A 1,806-nucleotide genomic window follows, 5' to 3' on the forward strand; every position below is an offset into this window, starting at 1 on the left:
CCCCCCCCCCGGGGAACGACTGGGCGCACCAGTGCGATCGGAAATATTTTTAAGGAGCACTTTTAAAAAACAAGTTCGCATTTGCGACCAAATTAGTCGCACTCTAGAGCCCTGTGTATGGAGAGTTAGCTCAGATACATGTGCAAGAAAAGAGACAAATTGGCAGCTTTTATCCACAACGGCCGACTTCCTGTGGAGATTGAACCATGACTCCAAGAGACTTTTCTGTAGGTCCTGAGACATTACACGTGTACCATATTTAATAGTTCTAGGTCCAACATGGCTTGGTGCTAACTTTCAATTTATTATCTGTGTTCTGTTGCTGAGGGTCAGAGATGAAGCTTTCCAAGCTAAAAAAAAAAAGGTCACTTCCTGTTGTCAGGTGGTGGACCTTAGATTATGTCATATGACCGCATGGTATAGACGGGCATGCAGCATGGATGATTCATACCAAATTTGGTGTATTTTAACCTTTCTTTGTGAAAGCTACAGCTTTCTGAAAATGTAACGGACGGATGGAGAGCATTTCTAAGTCCCCCGCCTCGGTGACGGGGAACAAAAAAGCAAAATGTTAGAAGCTAAAATTAGTAAATGCAACAAAATGTTAGTTGGAAGCTAAAAGTAACAAAAAGCTGGTAAAGGCAAAAAGAATCAAAAGTTTAGCTAGAAGCTAAAAGCAACAGAAAGCTAGTTAAAAACTAAATTACAAAATGCATTGCTATAAAGTTTACAGAATCAAATAAACCAGCTAAAGGCTGAATATTAGAATGATACTTAGTAGCAAAAGTTTACTTAAATGATAAAAGTAACAATAAAGCTATTTAAAGGCTAAGAAGACAACAGAGCACAGCACAATCCACCTGGAAGAGAAATATTCCTATATATCTTGGGCTAAAACAGCACAAAGTAAGAAAAACGCAGATCGGAAAAACGTGGAAAAGTAAAAACCAGTTTAAAAAAACAGTGATTTCTGACTCCACACACTTTTTTCACAGACTTACTTTTCACCAGCTTTCACAAAATCCTTGAGAGACACCCCTCTGTTTGTCACTGTAGCCTTTCCACCCAGACCTACAATCAGGGCAGTGAGGATGGCACTTTTCCCACCTGAAACACCAAACAGAGGGAAGCACAGATATGCACTGATTCACTGCTGGACACAAGAGAAGTATGTAAACATTCACAAATCATCAATAAATCAGAGCAGCTCCTGTATTACTGTTGCAGTAAAAACATAGCCTAGTTTTCTTCCTGACAGGACAGCTGGGTTGTTTTAAAACATACAAAACTAAAGTACAAGTAACCAGATTCTGCACTGAAAATCAACATTTTTCTTACTAACCAATTATTTTTCAAATTAACTAATAGCATTATATCCAGGTTGCTTTTATAAAACCAAAGTCATTTAATTTTCTGTTTTTTTAAACAGTTTTATTGGGTAAACAACAGTGTCGTAATTTTTCCTTAAAAAATACTAGATACCACATATAGCGGTAACATACAGCAGGTAAAATACGTATTGAACACATCACCATTTTTCTCAGTAAATATATTACTAGAGGTGCTAATGACATGAAATTTTCACCAGATGTTGGTAAGAAATGAAGTTATTTGTATAGTGGGTAAAATACGTATTGAACACATCACCATTTTTCTCAGTAAATATATTACTAGAGGTGCTAATGACATGAAATTTTCACCAGATAATGTCCAGAAATGAAGTTATTTGTAATAATGTGGAATGGCACAGGGAAAAAGTATTGAACACATGCAGAAAGGGAGGTGTAAAAAGGCATGGAAAGCCAA

At 36.9% G+C, this 1,806-nt stretch overlaps 1 protein-coding gene across 1 annotated transcript in view; it reads right to left on the bottom strand.

Moving 5' to 3' along the window:
* Positions 1-1,806, bottom strand: part of LOC106521543 (structural maintenance of chromosomes protein 6) — a gene marked incomplete at its 3' end in the record, with an annotated part of 65,483 nt that overhangs the window by 41,648 nt on the left and 22,029 nt on the right. The window contains 1 exon segment of the mRNA XM_014014170.1: positions 1,002-1,107. Within this exon segment, the coding sequence (XP_013869624.1) occupies positions 1,002-1,107 (106 nt within the window).

The sequence above is a fragment of the Austrofundulus limnaeus genome, unplaced genomic scaffold (genome assembly GCF_001266775.1).
Source record: "Austrofundulus limnaeus strain Quisiro unplaced genomic scaffold, Austrofundulus_limnaeus-1.0 Scaffold111, whole genome shotgun sequence".
Taxonomy (NCBI): Eukaryota; Metazoa; Chordata; class Actinopteri; order Cyprinodontiformes; family Rivulidae; genus Austrofundulus; species Austrofundulus limnaeus.